This window comes from Epinephelus moara, chromosome 8, assembly GCF_006386435.1.
Source record: "Epinephelus moara isolate mb chromosome 8, YSFRI_EMoa_1.0, whole genome shotgun sequence".
Lineage (NCBI taxonomy): Eukaryota > Metazoa > Chordata > Actinopteri > Perciformes > Serranidae > Epinephelus > Epinephelus moara.
The window spans coordinates 18,414,991-18,433,586 of record NC_065513.1 but is presented as its reverse complement, the minus strand read 5'-3'; the positions used below and the strand labels follow the sequence as shown (position 1 = coordinate 18,433,586).

The following is an 18,596-nucleotide window of genomic DNA, read 5'->3' as shown; positions in this document are numbered from 1 at the left end:
TGAGCAAACATGACAGACTTAATAAATGAATAAATTTAACTAATTCTGCTTACATATCATTCCATTATATGGTAAAAGGTGGTTAATAATGTAAGATGTAATAATAGAAGAAATAAGTGTACACAAAATGTATCATACTGTCATGGGGACTCAAATGGCACCGAATGCTGGAAATGGCCCATAAATGTGATCATGTAAAATCTGTTTATACTTGATATAATAATATGCTTCAAAAAATAAAAATGTATTTACTGCATGTGCATTTTTTTTTCATCTTGAATGCACTATAATGTAAGGACAGCGTCACTGATGCCTCAGTAGCTCTCGAGCACCAATCACACTGGAGCCTGCTCATGCAACCTATCTTGCTATCTCTGGGTATGACGACGGCGTGCAGAGAGCCAATCACCATCCACCGCCGCGGCTTCTACACCAATCAGAGGAATATTTTCCTTCGTAGCATGGTTGACTGACCCTTTGCACATGTGAAAGCGCAATGAAGGGAAAGAAGTGTTGATTGAATCTTTTAAAATATCGGAATTTTATCATATTCAGAGGAAACCAGACATGAAGAAGAAGCAAGCAGTTACCAAGGAACCAGCAGAGGTAAGTCTGGTGATATTTATCGTGAGTTTGGCTGCTTGGTGGCTAACTACCGCTCAGTGAACCCACGGGACAGTTTACTCTGTGGTTGCATGCTTGCCTACAGTTTGGCAACTAGACTAACGTAAACGTGGAGGATGTAATTAATAGAAACTGAATGTACAACAGGCATAGCTGAGACAATGTAGACAAACACCGGAATTAACATTTAAATAACACATTACTCTTTCATTGTGATTCCTACGTAGTAATGAAAGTAAACGTTGAATCAAACCGAGCTGCAACTACATGTTATTTTACAGATGGTTCCCTCAGAGAGCAATGAGGAGGAGGAAAATGAGGCTCCCATTAAGGCTAAAAGGAGCAAACCAGAGGAGGCAGCAGGGGAGGAGGTGGTCTATCACCCGGTGAAGCTGTCCAGAAGTGACCTGTACAGACCTCCTACAGCTGAGGAGCTGAACCAGCTGAAAGAGGCAGAAAGCCTGTTTCACTGCAGCCTGCTCAAAATGCAGGTGAGACCTCTGACTTACATGGACATGAACAGAGACATGAAAAGGAGATGGGGTTATGTCTGAAGTCAAGCCTGTTGTCACATGTAAACAACAACCACACAACCCTTCACACACTCCTAATAAATGTCTGTAATCTGTCACCAATAACAGATGGAGGAGCTGCTGAAAGAGGTCGCCCTGAGTGAGCGTAGGAAACAGCAAATCGATGCTTTCATTCAGACAGTCACCAAGCTGCTTCAGACTGTACCAGAGTCACCAGAGGTTGAGGTTTGTAGTGCTTTAACTGGAAGAACAGCTTCATGATTGGGCGTAGAGGCTCTATTCCATTTATTCGTCTCTACACAAATTCACACATGAAAATCTGTGAGCATATTCTACTCAATCCCTCTCTGTGTTCAGGTAAGTGACCTGTCATGGCTGTCTGGTGAAGTCAAAGTCCCTTTCCTCCTGGTGCCCAAAACAACAAAGGGCAAGTTCCACATGGCACCTCCTGCCTCTGTCGATCTGATTGGCAGCTACCCCCTCGGCACCTGCACCAAACCGCGCATCATGGTGGACCTGGCTGTCACAATCCCGGCTGTAAGACACCTCCCTCTGTTTTATTTCAATACACCACTTGAAGCATTGAGATCAGTGTGTTGTAGTCCTGAACTTAATGCAACATGATGATACAGTCATTAGATTATAAAAGACACCTGCTTATCCCTCTGTTATTAGAGTATCCTCCACCCGAAGGATGTCGTGAACCAGAGGTATCCGAGGAAAAGGGCTCTTTACCTGGCAGGCCTGGCTCAGCATCTCGCATCCTCCTCTGACATTGGAAGCATGCGTTATTCTTGTCTCCATGGCAACCGACTCCGACCTGTTCTGCTGCTGACCCGTCCAGGTACTTTTACAGGAATAATTCATCCCCCAAATGACCATTTGTATGTCAGTTAGTCACCCCATGTTACGCTGAATTTGTAAGGAAATATTTGTTATTCTTGCATGCCTCCGATGAATGAAGAATCCAAAAACTGAGAACATTTTGGATAAATTGAAGTCATAGGGGTGTTTTGATATACCTTTGCTGTTGTTATAAACGCAGACTTATATGACTTCATTTCATTCAGAATTTTCTCAGTTTTTGAATACTTTGTTCACCGAAGAGATGCAAGAAATCAAAGTTTTCTTCACAAATGTAATACAGGATGAGTAATTGATATCCAAATGGTCATTTGGAGAGTGAAAATTTCCTTCAATTTACATCATATTGTACAGAACACTGTTAATGTTGAAGAGTGTTGTATTTAATTTTCTTTGCATATCTTTCATAGTATTTTGTTTTTGGTTATGATCATGATGTATTGTGCCCTGTCTTCTCAGGTAAAGACTCTTCCAGCTTCACTCTACGTGTTCATGCCTGTCCGCCTCCTGGATTCTTCAAGCCCAGCCGTTTCCACCCTCAAAGGAATAATGTCCGGACAGAATGGTACACCGGATTACAGACCTCCCTATCTGGTAAGATTCAATGTTAAGTTATGCAGCTAGCTCTGCAAATGTTATTCATCACAATTATCTCATCACCTGTAAACAAACAATGATCATATGTATAATCAGGACTACATCGTTTTTCAGCAACAGTTAAATTGAATTATTGCTTTAATCAAGACCAATTTATTTCTTGTTTGTCTGTTGCAGAGAGCAGTGAACCTCCCACTCCACATTACAACAGCTCTGTTCTGGGGGATTTACTGCCCAGGGCTCACCTCCAGTTTCTCTCTGCTGTCAGCTCCCAGTGTTCAGCTTTTGCTGATGGGGTGGCTTTGCTCAAAGTCTGGCTTCGTCAAAGAGAGCTCGACCAGGTAGGAGGCTCGCGATCGCTGTCTTAGTTATTGCACTTCCTTCTTTATTTATTAGTCTTCTGACTCCATTTATCTCACCCCTCACCTTTGTATTTGCTCTCTTAATGTCTTATAGGGCACTGGTTGTTTTAATGGTTTCCTGGCTTCAATGCTGTTGGCGTACCTGCTGACCACTCACAGAATCAGTAACTCCATGACGGCCTATCAGCTGCTTCGAAACACCCTGAACTTCCTGGGTAAGCAAATTTAAAACCCACCAAACCAGTTTTTATAAATACAAATAATATACATAATATGATAGACAGTAGGAGTGATTATCCCTGTTTTGAATATGTTGCAACTTACCCACCTCTCGTCCGAACCCTCAGCATCTACAGACCTGACAGTGGATGGAATTAGCCTGGCCAGAGATCCTGACTTCACAGCTGTAAGTGGTCGCTGTGCATGTAGCTTATTCACACTCTTGTTTACCTCCTGAATTAATAATTATTGCCCCCTTTCTATTTATTTCTGTCCCTGCAGCCATCTCTTCCAGAGTTCCACAACGCTTTCCAGGTCGTATTCGTCGACCCTTCAGGACATCTCAACATGTGTGCTGACATGACCACTTGTACCTACAAACAGGTAAATACTGGGAAAACAAAATGTGATTTCAAGCTGGATTTGTTTTACACTGGTGACAATAAGCAACAGGTTGTGACTGTTTTCAAATTGGTTTTCAGCTGCAGCACGAGGCATCTGTGTCGATGCAGTTCTGGGACAATCCTACAGTGGATGGGTTCCACAGTCTCCTCATGACCCCCAAACCCATGATACGGACAAGTGACCATGTATTCCAGTACGGCTCTATTTATCAGCTAATGCACCAAAACAAAATTATATCCAGTCTCTCTATGATGTACTACATAACAGCTTAGTTTTTACCTCTCCTCTGCAGCACATATCATTTTCCACTGTCAATGTGTTAACTTCTTCTTTACAGGTTCTGGCTTAAGATAGTTTAGACACCATCTCGTACACAGTCATTGTCAGGGTCATAAATGTCAGGTAATAAATAGGGTACTGAAAAAAAAAAACTACTGCTAGCCTGACATCACAAGTGTTTCCCATTTACAGCAGAACTCTTTCACATTGTCTTCCCATTCTCATCCTGCTGACTTCAGTTTTGTGCTTTCCATCCCCCACCCAGGTTATGTGAGCTGGTGAAGCTTCAGTCCAGCTGTAAGAAACTGGATCTCCTCAGTGAGCTGATGGACCACAGTGGAAATTATGTCCAAACGGCACTCCCTTTTATTCTGACCCTGCTTCAGCAAGGACTGGGCCAAAGGATTCACCTCCTAACCCACTCCCTCCCTCCTGACCTTGAGGTGAGAAAGATTTAGTTTGATGTGGCGTATTCAGCTGGCAGACGGTCCATACCTACTTTTCAGTGCTTAACAAAACCCTGGTTGAATCAGCGCGTCTGCCGTAACAGTATGTGGTCTTGAGTCAACACAGTTTAAAGTGTATTAGAGGAGTGAGACAAAAAAACACTCCTGTAAATATGATTTACAGTTTTAGATCTTTGAAATTGCTGAACTGTCTTCTCATGCTTCTTTCATTACAGTGGTCTGTGGAGAGTGAGGCCCCAAAACATAAAGCCCAACCTCCTCTCTCCTTCGGTTTGCTCTTACAGCCAGAGCTGGCAGCCTCTGTCTTGGAAAGAGGCCCACCTGCAGACAGCCCCAAGGTAACCTCACCTGTCTCTCCTTTCTGTGCATGTGTTTGTAGTGTTATATTTAGGATATGGTGAGCATTTGCACCTTTTTAAAAGGCTTTTCTGGTTGCATGCAAAAGAGACTAACCTGTCTAGAATTTGAGCTTGTTTTTATTAAACTGTTTTGTAGACTTGTTTCTTTATCCTTCATGTGTTACCATGCTTGCATTATGATTCATTATTAACAACAGCGGTGTTCTTTTGCCAGGCAGCTGAGTTTCGTCAGCTGTGGGGTTCTCGCTCCGAGCTGCGTCGCTTCCAGGACGGTGCCATCACTGAGGCTGTGCTGTGGGACGGAAAGAGCATGTGCGAGAAACGGATGGTCCCCAAACAGATCATTGCACACCTGCTACAGCTGTATGTATTTTATATTTGTGTAGCACATTAAAAGACACGACAGACACCACAATAATACTAGTCAATAATACAGTTAGTTTGGTCAGTGAGTTTCTAGCTGTATTGATAATACAGTTATTTAGTATTCTACCATGCTAACAAAGGAACAAACCAGTGATAGTTCTTCATTGTTTTTAGTTTAACCCTTCTATGTAGACTGTCGTACAGAAATCTATCATGAATGTGTTTGTAACGACCATGCACAAAACATATTACCTGTGTAATGGCAAAGGTTATACTGTAAGCAGCCTTTAGTAGATCCATGGTTATGCCTCATGTTTGATGTAGAATGCCAAGGATTTGTAGTGTCCTTGCACTAACACAGATATTGCTGACGTCATTTAAACATCGGCTCACTATCCACTACTAAAAGCCAGGTCAGGTGTCAGCAGACAATTCAAGTGAGGTAATAAGACAAATCACTGTGTTTTGATGTTGGGAACTACAGCAATAGCTACGGTATAGTTAGGTATTTGACTGCCGCTCAGTTCACAGTGACTATTGAGGGGAAAAAAAGTTTTGTTGATTTAAAAAAAATAAGTAGTTTGTAGCATTATTTGCACCAGCATATACAACATATTAACATTCTTTCTTGTAACAGCCATACCTACTTGTACCCATTGCCTCTTGCCCTCTATTGCCCTACAGTAAGCTTATAATTGGTGTAGGTCAGTGTACTCTTCCATCATGTAGGGTCATGCAAGTTATGTATTTCTGTTGACAAAGATCATCATGTCAGTATGCTCTGCGCTCAGTCTTGTACGCCTCGTTGCAAACGTTTGTCCAGCCTCTGACAATAAAGACGGCAGCGATACTCCAGGTACACACAAATAGTGTCTCGCCAGAGTAGCCAGTTTGGGGAATCTCGGTCCATTTACCCTCCACCAGTCAAGGGGGTTTATGTCCAGTGAAGGAGCAATGTCTCTCAAGTAGTAATCTACCTGAGCCTCCGAGTCCGTGGCGTAGGAGGAGCTGTAGTTGTCTCCCAGGAGCAACATCATGGTGTTCTTGGTGTCGCTTCTCAGTTGTGAGGGCATAGCCACCTGGCTAATGTCAGGCGTGACCAGGATCTCCTGCTGTTCATCCTTTGTGCCCACAGTAGTAGTTATCACATCTAATTTTGAAACCAGTTCATGCAGTTTAACCTTTGCGGCTAGTCTCCCCGTCGGCGTCAGGAAGCTGAGATGTTTGTGACGAGGGTCCAGCATAGAGGCTATCAGAGCGGGTTTGGAGGCTAGGTCGTTAGAGTCCACCTGTGAACGGTAAAATGAAATAGAATACAGATTGTTTATTTTAATCAGCACTTCTACTAAAATCATGTCCAAATGCATGCCAGTTAACAGACAAATTGATTACTTTATGCCTACCTCCATGTGAATTCTAAGTGACTTCTGAACTTTCAGCTTAAACTCAGAGACTTGTTCCACATCATTTTCTTTTGGCACAAGGTGGGTCTGAATGAGGCTGAATGTGATTGGGTAGATGTTTGAAATGGACACTTCTGTTTCAGCAGATATGACTGTGGTTGCCCATTTCAGAGTTGCCAGCACAGGTGTGAAATTCTCAATTATTTGCCAGCAATCATCTTCAATCTCAAGGATCTGGGCTTCCTGTCTGTTGGTAATTGTGCGATCAGAGAGCACAGCTTTAATCGCCCACCGCTGCTCCAGTAACCGTTCAAACATATCGCAGATTGTGTCCCATCTAGCTTTGCTCGACTGGATAAGCTTGTGCTGTGGCAGGCACATCTGAACTTGCTTCTGCTCCAAGGCCTCGCTTGCCAGCAAGTTTTGATTGAAGTGTTTGACTAGTTTTCCTGCAGCAACAATGATGCGGACTAGATCCTCACTCAGCCCATCGCTGACAGCTAGCTGCAGTGTTGTGGCAAAGCAAGTTGCATAGTCCCAGGTGACACGGGCACACGCATTGGCTGACAAGATGTCCTGTATGTTGTTATGAACACATGCAGTCACTTTGCCAGCAATACCCCAGGACTGCACGGTGTTAAGAAGCTTCTCTGTGATGCTGTCTGTAGTGGTGTGGCTGTCTGATGATAGCTTGTGTGTCTGCAACACAGCTGACCTCCCCTGCCAGTCCTCTGTTATGAACGAACAGAAAACTGTAATGTACCTCTGAAATGGGAGGGCTGTCCAGAAGTCAGCAGTGAGAGCCACTTTCTCCACTCTGCCCAGCTGCACCACAAGCTCCTCCACCTTCTCATGGAAATGACCTTCAATGAGGCGCGTGATATCACCAACAGATGGCATTTTATAGTTATGCACAGTGTGTGTAAGTAGCTCGCGAAAGCCATCACCACTAACCACGCTGATGGGAAGCATGTCCTTCTCTATCATTCTGGAGATGAGCTCAGTCACCTCTGCATGTGTTGCCAGTGACACGCCATCATTAGGCATAGTGTCTGGGTGCTTGTTTTTGATGTGGTACATCATGCTCGTGGTGCTGCTCCTGTACTTCAGCTTGGTGTCGCACATCGTGCAGTGCACCTCGTCGTCCACTTTGATGAAAATGTCCCACACAGAGCTCCGCTTCAGGCGCTTCCTCTCTCCATAGTCACGCTCATGGGGGTTGGCAGTCATGTTTACGTTGGGTGGCATGATAGCAACCTGCATGCCGTCCGAATTAGCGCTGCTCTCCTCCTCCATGCACTGAACGGTACAAATCACCGGTTTCTCGTCCTCGTCTATGGGTGCCGTGGACGGATGGTGCCTGCTCATGTGGTTCATCATGGAGCTGGTGGCTCCGCCGCAGTACTTCAGCGTAGCGTCACATTTCATGCAGCGGACGAAGTTCCCCACTTGTTCAAAGCAGTCCCACACAGAGCTCCGTCTCCTCCCCGTACGCTTCATTATTTTCCGTGCAGTTGGCTAATGTCTGAAAATGTTTTAAACGTTAGCTAGCTAGCTAATGTTAGCAGCTAGCACTGACTGCCACCGCCAAAAAAGGGTCTTTTGGGTAATAAAAAGCCAGTTTGTGACCAGTTTCACTTTTGCATATGTCCTGACAGAAAATGAAAGTTAGGCGAGTGTGGGTATGAGTTTGTTGAAACGTCGTTTTTAAAAAGAAAATAATATATTTATTATCCACCAGGCATGCAGATATCCCCGAATCCTGTGTGCGTTATGTGGGGGCGATGGTGGATGACGTCATCAAAACGGGAAGTGAGGTAAAAGGCAAATCGGTTGATTTTAAATCCGAAAATTGATTAGCTGTATTAACAAAAAACAATAGAATATTGTTTTATGTGTTGTATGGTGAATGTTGTATTGTTGTTGTTGCACTTGTTTATTAATAAGTATTTTTCTTTTACTTAATGCTGTTTTGTGTGTGTGTTCCTGTTGGAATATACGTTAAACTAATAGTGCAATTAATTTATATTATGTTGCTCATTTACTAGATTCTTGTTATTTTATAATGCTTGTTGTTTAATCAAAAGAAAATGGTGCACACCCCCAGAAGTGGGTGTTAGTGTTGCTGTTTTATCACAAAATAAATGCAGTCTAAAACTGTGTATGTATGCCATGTGTTTGACATTGTGCTCTTCAGGAGACCAGTACTGGAGAGGAGGAGAGTTTACTGGTAGTTCAGTCCTATGATGACCTCAGTAGAAAACTGTGGAGGCTGGAAGGTCTGCCTCTGTCCATCACAGCAGTGCAAGGAGCCCACCCTGCACTCAGATACACACAGGTAAAGCTGGTTGTTCTTGACAGCAATTTGCTCCAATAAATGCAGTGTCATAGTAGTAAAATATAAGTAATTTTGCATTATTTAAAACACTACAGCAAATGCAACTCAAGTTCAGTGAGCTTCTGTGAAGTTATTGATGGCTGAGGTTATTGCAAACTGTAAATTTTATGATAGTCCTAACATTTAATCTGTGCCTTGCAGGTCTTCCCCCCTCTGCCACTGAAGCTGGACTATTCCTTCTTTGACAGAGAAAAGATGTCCAGATCATTGGTACCTAAGGAGGGCAAACCCTGCCCTGCTTATATCACCCCTATCACAGGTTAGTGTTTCATCCACCAGCAACTACTTAAGAGTTTTTACACAAGTATTCAGGGTATACCCACTTCCTCCTCAGTAACCTATCCATCTATCTCGTAGCACACCCACCTCATGAAGTACAAACGCCCTACTGATCTAGACTTAAGTCATTCCTGCACCGTCTGCCATAGAAAATGTTTGTGACTGGAACATACCTTCTTTGACTTCTGTAATGTACCTAGTTATTTCAGAATTGCTAAACAACAGAGTTACAACCTGTGTATTCAAAGCAGGGAAATTACAGCCACATAACCACAGGCATTTAGCAATACTAACTCGTATACCAATGTATTGGTAACTGTGCTCTCTCAGTGATCTGTCACATGGAGGGGAGTGGAAAGTGGCCTCACGACCGCCTCGCCATCCGCCACCTCCGAACTGCCTTCCACATCCGCCTCGGAGAGTTACTCAAGAAGCACCATAATTACACGTGCAGGCCGTGCCCTGCACACCTAGATGTCTGGAAGGTATATTTTTGAGTTTGTGTACAGGTCCCACACTTGTCTGTGGACTTGACTGTGGTTTCTCTGGACTCTAATTATAGGTTTGTGGTGTGTTCAGGCATATTGTTGGTACAGTGTTTTGTTTTGTTTTTAAATCGCAGTTCACAGTATTTTGTTTATTGTTTATTCATGCTCATTTATTTCCATTTGTCTGTGGATCCAGGATGGCTTTCTGTTCCGCATCCAGGTGGCGTACCATCGTGAGCCTCAGGTGCTGAGGGAGAGTGTGAATGAAGAGGGGCTGCTGGTTGTAAGGGACAACGAGGAGGCTCAGGCTCTGGAGATGGCCACCATTCACAAGCCGCTTCTTACCAGCACATTGCACGGGTAAGTAGTAGTGAGAGAAAGCAGGGTTGTAGGGCTCCTGCTGTTTCCCTCAGTTTTTCAACCCTATGTTATTTTTGATTATATGCTTTAACTTTCTTCAACCTTTGTCCTACTTTTCTTCCTTTCTGTCGCCACATTTTTGCCTCTTTCCTGTTTCTTCATTATTTTCCTTGCCCTGTATGCACCATTTCCTCAATTTTTTCTCCATGTCATACATGTCATCCTGTTGTTGGTAGGCTCCAGCAGCAGCACCCATGTTTCGGGGCAGTGTGTCGCCTGGCCAAACGCTGGCTGGGGGCGCAGCTCTTCAGTGAAGACATCACAGAGGACACAGCAGACCTGCTTGTGGCGTCGCTTTTCCTGCAGCCTGCACCCTTTACTTCTCCCGGGTAACTACGGCTCATACTTTTTAATAATCAGTCCACCATATCAGTCTCAATTGTGGACAACTTTTTTTTTTAACTTCCCTTTGTTCATTCAATAGGTCATGTGAATGATTTCTGTTTTCCTCAGCTCTCCTCAGGTCGGCTTCCTTCGTTTCCTTCATCTGCTTTCTTCCTTTGACTGGAGGAACAACCCGCTGGTAGTCAACCTCAACAACCAGCTCACAGGCAAGCACATACACACACACACACACACACACACCCCTTTTCCCTCTGTGTCACACAAACAAATTCGCCCCTGACCTCGTTCTATATTCACACCGGACATACTTTAAGATCCTGCTCGTATTCGTTGCTGTTTCAACACCAAGTGTGATTGTTTTTCACCACTCTGTCACGTGCAGCCGTCGAATACACAGAGATCAAGAATGACTTCATGGCCTCCAGAGAGTCTCTGCCCGTCATGTTTATAGCTACGCCTAAGGACAAAAAACAATCTATGTGGACCAAGCGAGCTCCTAGTGTACAGGTCAGTGGACACACAAACACAAGCACAAAACTCACACAACAACATGTTTAATAGATCAGCACTCAACACTGAATTAAAAAAAAAATTAAATATTACGATTAGACAGTAGCAGGAAAAAAATAGGCAATTGAATACTTGAGAACTATGACATCAAATACATCAGAAACTTATAAATTATTTTTAGTGTTTGTTTGGTAAACAATCACAAACAACGGTGAAAAAAAGAGTTGCACGTTCTCGGCAGAAAGCAGTCACATAGTTTCCCGATCCTGGAGCCTTTCCTTAGTGCACACTGGTCTCCTGGATCACACTGAAAAGACAAGACACCAAATTGAAGTAAGATGGAAAGATGATGAACATATTAAGCCAAACAGAATGATTTCAGGAATTTCAAATGGAGTCGTTGCATTACGCACCACAGGTAGATAGCCATGCCTTTTTCTTAGAGCTGGAAATTCATTGTTCTGAAGTCTTTCTAAAACTCCATGTAAATTATTGATCTGGGGATGCAGAAATATTATGTCTTACTTTAATAAACAATAGAAAACCACAATATCAAATAAGAAACAACATCATGAAGAATTTCGACCAGCACTATTTATGCTTTGGGAGACCATCAGGTGTAGCTCACCAGTTGTTTTTCATTGCCGTCCTCAGTCGTAGTGAAATAGGTTAAATATTTAGCTTTGTATTCCTCTGTTTGGACTTGACCGTAGCTGTAAAGGAGTCCAGCGGCACACAGCAGTGTACAGAAAAGGTAAGCACACCAGCTTCCCATGGTGCGTAGCTGACCCAGATAAGCTTCCTGTGTTATCCCACCTCACTCCTCCTCCAAACCCAGCATTAAAACTGAGCCTTTTTCCCAGCATCCTCCTTTATACCAGTGGCAGAGAACAGGAACTTTGTGCTCTGTGACGTCCTGACACAGACGTCATTCGGCCTCATTCAACACTATCCTCCTTAGTTTTTTTTTTTTTTTTTAAGTTTGTTCTTGAAAATTTCCAAAGAAAAGTTTGTCAGATTCATGACGTATCCTCAAACCACAGAATTGTTCACAGTTGTGTGCATATAATGAAGACTCCCCTTGACCTTGTAAATTGAAAGTGCCTGCCAGTTGATCCTAATTAGCATTTAGGTAAACGCCCTGCAAATCCCAAATCCCAAAGGGCATGAGACTGCAGAGCCGTGTGCACACACAGATATTTAAAAGAAAAGTTAAGAGATTAAGTTAAGAAAGCCCAAACAAAAGTCTAAAGAGGGTGGAGCACTGGACTCCAAACATAAAAAACACTTCGATAGTTTATGAGCGAGGTACTTCTGCAGGAGGTGAACTCCAAATGAGCTGTCATATTTAATAACGTCAGTAGTGGGTATAAAAAAAACGATGCATGAGATGCTATTACTTGTTAAGCAAATGCTGTATTGTGAGAAGGGCACACAACTGATTCATTTAAAAAAAGGCTCAATCTTGGGGCGTCGGTGGCTTAGTGGTAGAGCAGGCGCCCCATATACAAGGCTGTTGCCGCAGCAGCCCGGGTTTGACTCCAGCCTGTGGCCCTTTGCTGCATGTCACTCCCTCCCCCCCCCCCTTCACGCTTCTCTGTCCTATCCATTAAAGGCTAAAAATGCCCGAAAAGATATCTTAAAAAAAAAAAAAAAAAAATGCTCAATCTTAAATCTGTTGCCACAAAAATACTGCCAAACACAGAGGAGAGACACTGACCACAGGAGGGGGACAGGCTTGCCCTCATCACTCTCTGCAAATAGATCTATATGGTCCTGCAGGATGCGTTCCCTTCTCAGGGCACCATCTGCACCATCTTGGAGCAGCGGGAAATGCGGCATTGTGCGAGCAGACCCAGGGAACAGAAACAGGCCTACTTTGGGCCCATAAATAGAGTGAACGATCACTAATTATTGGATGGCATGATTCCCAATCAACATAATTGATTTGTATGGTAGTGTTTATTTTAAGATATAATTTGTTTTATTTTTATTAAATGTAAAATAATGAAATGATTGTTAAAAATGTTATAAATGGTAAAAAAAATGTATATAATTTAAATATTGTAATATTACACAACTATAGAACTGAAGAAAACACACTTACCAATTATTTTTGCACAAACATGTCTGCACTCAAATGTGTGTAGATTCAGTTCTTTCCTGAGAACAAATCCCAAATAAGAAAACATTGGTGAATGTCAGAATCTTTGTTCAAAGTGCTTAACTGGGTTGAAAGAAAAAAATTCTGGAGAAAAGAAAAAAAACTGAAAAGTTTTATCAAAACAAATAGCTGAGATGATTATGGTTCAGTGTGTTGTTTGTAGTTGTCTCAGTACCTCTGAATGACCACTAGAGGGCAGATAGTGATGATTGAATCCTTGAGTTTCTCTCAGAATACACACGATGCTTTCCATCAACAAAATACCTACATGACCTCAGAAATGTTAATAAGCTTTGCACATGTTGTGATTTACAACTGAACCAGAAAGAGATTTAAAGTTGGTGTGAATGAAAGTGCGTTAAACATTTCCCTGGTGAATGAACAGGGGTTGTAATCTGGATCAGCTGCCTAATTGTAGTCAAAAACAAAACAACTATGTAGTAGAAGTACAAGTTGTGTATGAAGAAAAGAGTATCCATCATTAATGTAGGTTAAATGCTGAAATAAGATTTTAGGAGAACCATAGTTCATCCCCATTTTTGTTTTTATTCACATACATTTTAAGCAGCATCCCAGCTTTTTTGGAAATGAACTTGGAACTGTTGTCGGAAGAAAGTCACTGTAATTATTTGAGTACCTTTAACAAAAGCCTAAGTGGATGAAAGACGACATATTAGCACATAATAGTACAAAAATGATAATGTGGTGGAATATCATAATACATTTACAACTTCATAGTACAATTTCATGCAGTGATTTCACATTCTCAGAACGACAAAGAAACAAGGTTCTTCCACTAGTTTTCAGTTATCATAGTCATAATTACTGAGGCATGTCCTCATATTACCTGTGTTTTGTTATAGCTATATATGTAAGTGACTTTTTGCACTAATGCACAAAACATATGGGTGTGCTTTGATCAGCAGGTTGAAACAAACACATTAGGCGGCTCCTTTTAACGCAACAATTGCTGGATATCACTGAAGATAATGCTGGTCGTTTTATTGCTTTTTCGTGTCTGCAATTGTTGGAGATGTTTTATGTGTTCTGAGAAACTGGGAAATGGACATTCCAGTGCTAATTGACAGCTGTCCCACCACAATGGTGGTCTATATACCATATGACATGCTCTGGAATGTCCGAAGAGTCCCAGTTTAACCATTAAATGTTCTGTTTTGGTTTTGTGTCTTCAGATGCTGCAGCGTGTGGTGACGGTGGCTGCAGAGAGTCTTAAGTTACTGGAACATCAGCTGATTGACGGCAGCCAGATACAAGATGTCAGGGTGAGTGAAAAATGCTTGGAAGCTCTCATTTACTGTTGCCTTAATCAGTGGTCCACTATCTGAATGAATTATGAGTTAATATTTCAGCCTTGTGATGCATTCGTCTGTGTTTGTGCAGGTGGTCATGCGCCCTCCTCTGGATGCCTACGATGTGTTGATTCACCTGAGCCCCAAGCAGGTTCCCCTGCTCGCTCAGGCAGTGGACCCTCCCACTGTCACCTTCAATAGGGGCGTCATGGCCGGCAGTTTGGCCCAGTCTGGAGGGGCCCTCCCTGTCGTTGACTTCAACCCTGTAACCCTCTACTTGGCAGAGCTCAGAGTGAGTCTTGTCTGTCGGGTTGAAAGGAAGGTGTGGTGGGGTTACTTATGCCTTGTTGACACAGGATGCGAGAAAAGCTGGGAAGCAGGATTTGCGCATGCAAGTTGCAGCTTGGCCATTCAAGCCCAAAGTATATTCCCTGTGACGTCCAGCAGCTTCCTGGGAATAAAAAATAATTACTAAGTAGAGAAATACCCAGTGAAACTAGGAGCAGGTAGATTCCTTAGAAACATAGCTGACATTTCTCTGAACTTTTCTACTTCAGCAGTTATCAACCATGCTCTTCACCCTTGCTACACACTCTTGTGCACGGCTCTCAACATAGAGGTGGCTGGGCCGGCGGCTAGCAGCTAACTATGCTAACAGCGTGAACAGTGCTGACAGAGCTGACAGTGTTAATGTGGGGGGAACAGGAGGGTAGGTGTTACGTTTCTGTGCTGAAGCCATTCCGCCACCATGGGTCAGGGCAGCGTTATCAGTGGTGACCACCATATAACTGCAGTGCAGAGTGGCGGCAATTAGTTAGACAGAGCAGTACCCACACAGGGAGTCACATGCACTAACATGCACGTGTAGCTGAAGTATCTACCAAAACAAAGAACTACTAGAGCTTTACATCTGTCCCACGGATGATAGGCCTACACACTTATAAACAGCGCCTACTGCCATGCTCTTGAAAGCTGGCACAGAAAAGACACAAGAGTAGCGCCCAGCACCCAACGTTGGTTTTCCAGGCAGTTAAAGATGCAGTATGTGTATGTGTAAGGCTCCTATTTTCCAAGGCTGGTACCTGCGGTTATTCCACAGGCTAGTTAATAACATGTCGGGCAGGAAATCCAAAGTGTGGGATCATTTTGAGAAGGTGAAGGACGAACCCAAGCTGATATGTAAACTCATCTTCATTGATCAACTACAAACATGACGCATCATCTGAAACATGTCAGTAGCTACATGCCCATTAGCCACTTAGCACAATCACTACTGCTTTGCCGACAGCGTCATTAACAGGCGGCTCGCTCAGTGTGTGACGTGCACTTGTAGATAAAATATAGGCCTATATTAATGAAGGTTCATTAGTATGGTTTTGTATTTCTCTGTAATGTAGCACAGTGTTAACAATGTTACTGATGCTATTCTTTCTCACACCTTCAACTCAAACCATTGTGTTGCCCCGTCCAAAATATATCATTTAATAATTAAATCAATATTTTAAAGATGCAAGCAACTAGTCGACTAATGGCCCTAAATGATGACTATTGGTCGACTAGGAAAATTCTTAGTCGGGGGCAGCTTTACAAAGAACAGAGAAGCTCAGATTACTTTACAAACAGAGGGAGCGTGACTTTTTTCTCTGCACAGGGTGCCATATCTCCACCATATCTTTCCATAGCAAATAGTGGTTTGCTGCTATATCAATGCTCTGAATGTCATTTACAGTTCGCAGCCAGGGTTGTTATTAAGCAATCTGAAATACAGACCCTCTCTCTGTGTCTTTCTTTCTGACTCCTTTCCAGGTCTTTTCCCATCAATGTGATGAAAGGCTGTGGGTTAAATTATGCAGTCAGTACGTGTCCTATGATGTGCACAGTACGAACAAGTCTACACCTGGGCATTATTTAAGTAATGAGTCAAAGCAGTCAAACAAAGGGCTAATTATTAGACCAGGCGTATCAAAGAGGAGTTGTGAAATATAACCTCTTGTGGAGGACAGTACTCGAACAGAATTGATTCTGTCCTCCAGTGTCCTGAACCTCTGTTGCATTACCTAACTGAATTTATTTCCAGGAGGCTTTTGGAGACCTGGCCCTCTTCTTCTGTGACCCTCATGGTGGAACAGTGATCGCAGTTTTATGGAAGCCGAAGGCCTTCGTACCACTGCCCTTTAAGGTAAGGTCTAAGCCTTGTCCTCAGTCTAAATTAATACAGGAGCTGGTCTTTTTTGACTACGAACAGCTTGCTTTGTTGTATCATGTCTCCTTCACCTTCATCGTCCTCTTTTCACTCGCACGTCAACATTCACCATTCTGAACTGATGTTTTCCTTCATCGCAGACGTCGCAGATTTCTGCTCGGAGCGTGCAGGTGACCGGGGAGGAAGCAAATACCATTCCTAACGTTGAAGCTATACTGGAGGACTTCCGCATCATGGGCAAGGGCTTGATCAAATCAGTGGAAGCCAGGAGTGAAAAGTGGTCATTGTAGACACAGCATTTTTACCAGGTGCATTATAATGTAAAACATTTTATCTTGTTTGTGTCTGAGCTATCAAAACAGAACAATGGACACATGAATGCATTCTGGACGTGTTGTTAACAATATTATCTGTTAATAATGTTGCTGTTAAAGATCAGCCACGTTTGTTTTGGTGAAGCTGTATCATGTCTAATAAATGCATATCTACTCTTTTGATTTATATTGACTCCTCTGCCTGCCTGCCTATTAGCTTATCCATGAGTGGATAACATTATGAGAAGGAAGATTAATGGCGTAAGTCATTTTCAAACAAAATTTAGCTTCTCAAATGCAGAGATTTGCTGCTTTTCTATGAGAGTTAAGTGAATAGATTTATGTCTGGACTGTTGCTTGGACAAAACAAGCAATTTAGATGCAGCAGCTTGAAGGAGCTGTCTGTGTCATTCAGACCATATCTATGATTCAGAGTCTGGTGTGGGATAGTCTGCACATGGTTCTCAACATGGAGGTGGCTGAGCTGGTATCTAGCAGCTAGTGGTGCTAACTCAATAAACAGCGCAAACAAAGGCAACAGTGCTGACACAGCTAACATTATTAACCTGGGGGGGAAACTAGACAGTGGGCTCTACACTTAAATGACAACGCCCTCCTGATCTCAGCATTAACCGCTCTATGAGTGCAGTGCAGTGTGGAGGCGATTAGCTAGCCAGTGTGATACACTCACAGGGACTCTCATGTACTAACATGCATGTGCAGCCGGACTGTCTTCTACAACAATGAACAGTGAAGCTTGGATTACATCACACACAGGCATCATGATTTCATTCTCTGTTCGGGACGCTGTTACTCCACTAGATCTTTACATAGCAAATAGTGGTTTGCTGCTACACTAATGCTCTGAGTACTGTATACAGCACCTTTTAGCTCTAGAAGCTGGTGGCATTTTTCACTATTTTTAGATACTAAATTGACCAAATAAAAAGAATGTTAATTAATAATGAAGGTGATGATTAGTTGTAGCTCTATGTTGCAGTTTTGTGTGAATCAATTCATCTTGAAACTAGTGGTTCAACAATAAAAACTGTAACACAGCAGGACATTGACCCAGAAAGACATGACTGTCGTTCAGCATTGCTGTTGACGCAGAGATGCAAGGCATGGTGTGTGTGTAAGGTTCTGATCATTAAATAGAGCCTTGCCAGTTGACAGGATATGGCACTTTCAGACAATTGTTTATGGCCTGCTTCATAGAAGCTCATGGAAAAGAGATTGTCTCACTCTTCCTTATTTCAAGGAAAACTGTGATTGGGGTCAACAGCCACAGCTTTTAAGTCATTGTTACTATAAGTGAGATAACAATCTCTAATCACGCAGAGCACAAGACGGGAGATCATAACTCACACTCATAGCCCCTTGAACACAGAAGACAGCACTAGACACACAGTACACAGTTTTGATGGAAGTTAACTAAATATAAATGCACATCTGAACACCAAGAATCTGACAAACATTTTAGATGCTGCATTTCTGTTCTCAATTTACGGCTAGTTGCACATTCCAGCGTAATACTCAACTCAACTCAACTCAAACTTTATTTATAAAGCACATTTAAAACAACCAAGGTTGACCAAAGTGCTGAACAGATCAATAGAAATAAACAAGCAAATACAATGAGGTACCTAATAGTACACCACAATAATAACCATAAGATACATAAAAT

The 18,596-nt window shown here is 42.7% G+C and overlaps 2 protein-coding genes across 2 annotated transcripts; one reads left to right on the top strand and one right to left on the bottom strand.

The window, feature by feature from the left end:
* The first annotated feature begins 459 nt into the window (after positions 1-459).
* nol6 (nucleolar protein 6 (RNA-associated)) lies at positions 460-17,096 on the top strand. Its single transcript, XM_050051501.1, has 26 exons — positions 460-606; positions 906-1,115; positions 1,266-1,382; positions 1,515-1,694; positions 1,833-2,001; positions 2,481-2,615; positions 2,796-2,959; positions 3,075-3,195; positions 3,328-3,386; positions 3,482-3,583; positions 3,682-3,797; positions 4,149-4,326; positions 4,566-4,688; positions 4,924-5,072; positions 8,220-8,295; positions 8,676-8,816; positions 9,018-9,135; positions 9,486-9,640; positions 9,840-10,003; positions 10,240-10,392; positions 10,517-10,614; positions 10,791-10,915; positions 14,276-14,365; positions 14,484-14,684; positions 16,470-16,571; positions 16,736-17,096. The coding sequence occupies exons 1-26, from the start codon at positions 568-570 to the stop codon at positions 16,883-16,885; spliced, it is 3,435 nt and encodes a 1,144-aa protein (XP_049907458.1). The 5' UTR covers positions 460-567; the 3' UTR covers positions 16,886-17,096.
* Positions 5,079-8,213, bottom strand: LOC126394587 (E3 SUMO-protein ligase ZBED1-like). The gene is made up of 2 exons (XM_050051502.1): positions 6,479-8,213; positions 5,079-6,364 (listed from the first exon to the last, which is right to left on the bottom strand). The coding sequence occupies exons 1-2, from the start codon at positions 7,976-7,978 to the stop codon at positions 5,816-5,818; spliced, it is 2,049 nt and encodes a 682-aa protein (XP_049907459.1). The 5' UTR covers positions 7,979-8,213; the 3' UTR covers positions 5,079-5,815.
* Positions 17,097-18,596: the final 1,500 nt, after the last annotated feature.